General features: G+C 34.5%; 1 protein-coding gene across 1 annotated transcript in view; it reads right to left on the bottom strand.

Annotated features, from left to right (window-relative positions):
• The window catches only part of LOC102579840 (histidine decarboxylase-like), a 24805-nt gene extending 24035 nt beyond the window's left edge, over positions 1-770 (bottom strand). The window contains exons 1-2 of the mRNA XM_006365101.2: positions 665-770; positions 8-486 (exon numbers count right to left, since the gene is read on the bottom strand). Of these exons, the coding sequence (XP_006365163.1) occupies positions 8-486; positions 665-688 (503 nt within the window). The 5' untranslated portion in view covers positions 689-770. The remainder of the gene's footprint in view (positions 1-7; positions 487-664) is intronic.
• Between the last annotated feature and the right edge of the window lie 2439 nt (positions 771-3209).

The raw sequence follows: 3209 nt of genomic DNA, 5'->3' as shown, positions 1-3209 counted from the left end.
AACTTACCCTAACAAAATACCATGGAGATTGCCTTCGGTGCCACCATTGGTAACATATCCCCAGTATTGATCCTTTTCAATTTCCCAAAGTTGTGCAAACCAATCCAAAACAGCCACTTCAAAGTCTTTAGAATGGAAATCGACTGTGTTTTGAAGGAAAGGATCACCACAATTGTTTAGGTGAAACTGTAAAAGTGGTGCTAAAGATGCATAGTGATCATAACATATGTTGACTGGATAACCTAAATGAAAATTGACTCGTTGAGTAAGTGTGTCCAAATAATTGACCAAGATAGTGTCCAGAGAGGGACCATCATTCTTCAATCCAGGCTCCATCACTTCAAGTTGTAAGTTCTTCCTTGGCCCTGCGCCTGATTGCTCCACCTTCTGTTTCTTGTTGTCCCCAATCGGAAACAATCTTCGTCGCGCTAAACTTCTAGGTGTCATGGCTAAACTTCTCGGTGTCATTGGTGATGGGTCAAAATCCTGTCAAATATCATAGTTCAATTTAAGATATAATTAAGTAAACAAAATATCTAACATGCAAATAGTGGTAAGGTACAACAATTTTTTTGCAAAATAATAAGTAGCTCTTTTGGAATGAAACAAATTGTGATTTGTGAAGATGCTTGTGCATATAACAAATTACATGAAGAGTACGTACCATTTCAAGTGAAAGGCTACCCATTCTTGAGAAGCACAAATTTATATTAATAATAAAAAAATGTTTGCTAATGTGTTAGAATGGAGAAGTTATTACTGACTGAGTATTTGTGTTAATATGTCTTGGGAGTATATATAGCTCTAAAAGATGAAGCGTTTGTGCACCAACTTCCTTTTTCCTCTTAATTTCCTTCTCTTTTTCGTGTTAGTTTCTTCAATTTATCCGTCTTGACCCTGTGTTGGAAAGTGACTACTCAACTATATAAGCACATATTAATCAATTATGAATGGGTAGGTGAGATTAATGTGAAGCCAAATCAAAATAAACATGCTAATATTGGTGTAAACAATTCATTCTTTCTTAATAGAATTATACCACTTCTGGTAGCAGCCACTATAAATCCAACTTACAACCACTAATATGTTACTCTACTAAATTGTTTACTCCACAAAATTTATTTGCTCCATACGTAGGTCCACTACGTACAATGAAAATGAAAAAAAAAAAGAGTATTAAAATGTAAATTAGAAAAGAAAAAAGAAGATAAAGTATAGTAGCATATACTATATACCACATGATTTTTTTGAAAAATTCAATTGAGATAAGAGGAGGATTAAGTATATTGTTTAAAATTATAGGGATGGATTTAATTTTTAAAGTAAAATAAATAGACGAGTTTTTTGTTAAGTCTCTCCCTTGGGAGCTTTCATACTTTTTGCTTTCTTAATGTTTCGAACTCATTAAGGTTGGAATTTTTCGTGTAATAGACGGCTTGATTTTTACCTAATCTAAAAAGAGCAATAGTAGGAAAAAAAAATCATTTGTGTACCAATATTTAGGTTTCACTAAGAATCCAAACAAGTGGTATGTACTTCACTCTATGAATCACCAAACATGTAGCTCCAAACGTCAATAATTGAAAAATTGAAAGAAGAAAAATACAATTAAAAGCTAACTAAAGAGAATTGGTCAGCGGAGAAAAATAGCCGTAGCTTTTCAAAGACACGAGTCAACATTTGAATTGGTTTTTTTCAATTATTTTTTATACTCTGTTCACACTAATTATGATTTAAACTTTAAAAATGTGTGTGCGTTTTTGTCTTTGCTTCATGCAATTGGAATTCTCAAACTTCAGAAGGATGGGTATTACAACTATTTACAAGGTTAAAGACGTCCTTTTTCTTTTGAAAAAAAATCATATTATTGCTACAATCCTATCAATATACAAATCATGCCTTTTGCTGAAGCATCAGATTGAGAAGTAAAGAAAATGGTTTTTTTACTTTTGTTCCTTCACAGAAACTTGCTTGCTCCTGTTGCTTGTGTCAGCAATCATTCTCAATGATTATAACAAAATTACAATAGGGCATGTCTTTGTGCGAATATTTTTCTACATTCTGATTAGTCCTTTTACAAATTTTACAAAAAAGACTAGTACTTTTCTCACTTTTTCCTTCAACCTTCTTAGTAGAGCCATCACGATCCTGCTTCATTTTTGGACCGTACTTCATTATTTGTTGATTTTTTGAGAAATTTTGAGAATTCTCGTTGGTTCTAGACTGAAAAGCCGTTTCTTTGAATTGATCTTCACGAAAAAATCTTCGTTTCTCATGTGCACGAAATGATCCAACTAGCTCTTTGATGGAAAGCTTAGAAAGATCTTTCGTCTCCTCAATTATAGCAACAATGTATTCATACTTTTCTATGGCACTAATTAAAAAAAATTCCACAACTGTTGGTCAGAAATATCATCACCATGATTTCTCATTTCATTAACAATATTCATGACTCTTGTGCAATATTTATCTATTTTTTCAGATTCTATCATCTTCAAATTATGAGGAACCCGTACGACTTTACGGAATCGAATTCGGGCAAGTAGAACTCCTGAAACTGACCTTAGCGTGAACGGGTAGTTTTTGAATGTCATGAGTTGAAAGTGTGTTGTGAAATGGGGGTTCGAAACTCAAATTCCGACGTTTTGTCTCTGCGCAAGCCACTAAGGCGGGATTTATTTAGCCAAGGCGGGGCCATTGTGGTGGGTTGGGTCCCGCTACGGCGGGCCAGTCGCAACTTAAGTCGGAATTAAACCCCAAAAATGTTATTTCTCTGCAAGTTTCGTTCTTAGGAGTTAAGAGACGACCCCAGGTGATTTCTTGATAGTTTTTCACGACTTTTGGTGCTAAAAGTAAGGATTTTACTCCCCTAATCCATTTTTCGATCTGTAGATCTTAGATTCTTGGTTAATTATCATTTGGGGGGGGGGGGGGTTTCGACTGAATTGGATGTGGAAAAAAGCCCTAGTTTCACTTTAGGATCATAGGTTTGGTCTTGGGTTATTGGGTTTGTTATAATCCGAATAATTAGGCCTTTGATTATTGATCCTTGCATATATTAATTATTTGTAGACCTCGAACAAGCGGAAAGAATCTGACAAGGGAAGATTCAAGTGCCTTAGAGGGATTCAAGCTTGGTTTCGAGGTAGGTGATGATTTGATTTCGTGTTTATGTGATGTATGTTAGTAATTGCTTCATTGTAATGCAT

The sequence above is a fragment of the Solanum tuberosum genome, unplaced genomic scaffold (assembly GCF_000226075.1).
Source record: "Solanum tuberosum cultivar DM 1-3 516 R44 unplaced genomic scaffold, SolTub_3.0 scf00514, whole genome shotgun sequence".
Classification (NCBI taxonomy): domain Eukaryota; kingdom Viridiplantae; phylum Streptophyta; class Magnoliopsida; order Solanales; family Solanaceae; genus Solanum; species Solanum tuberosum.
Note: the sequence above shows the minus strand (reverse complement) of the source record. Positions and strands in the feature narration are given on the sequence as shown.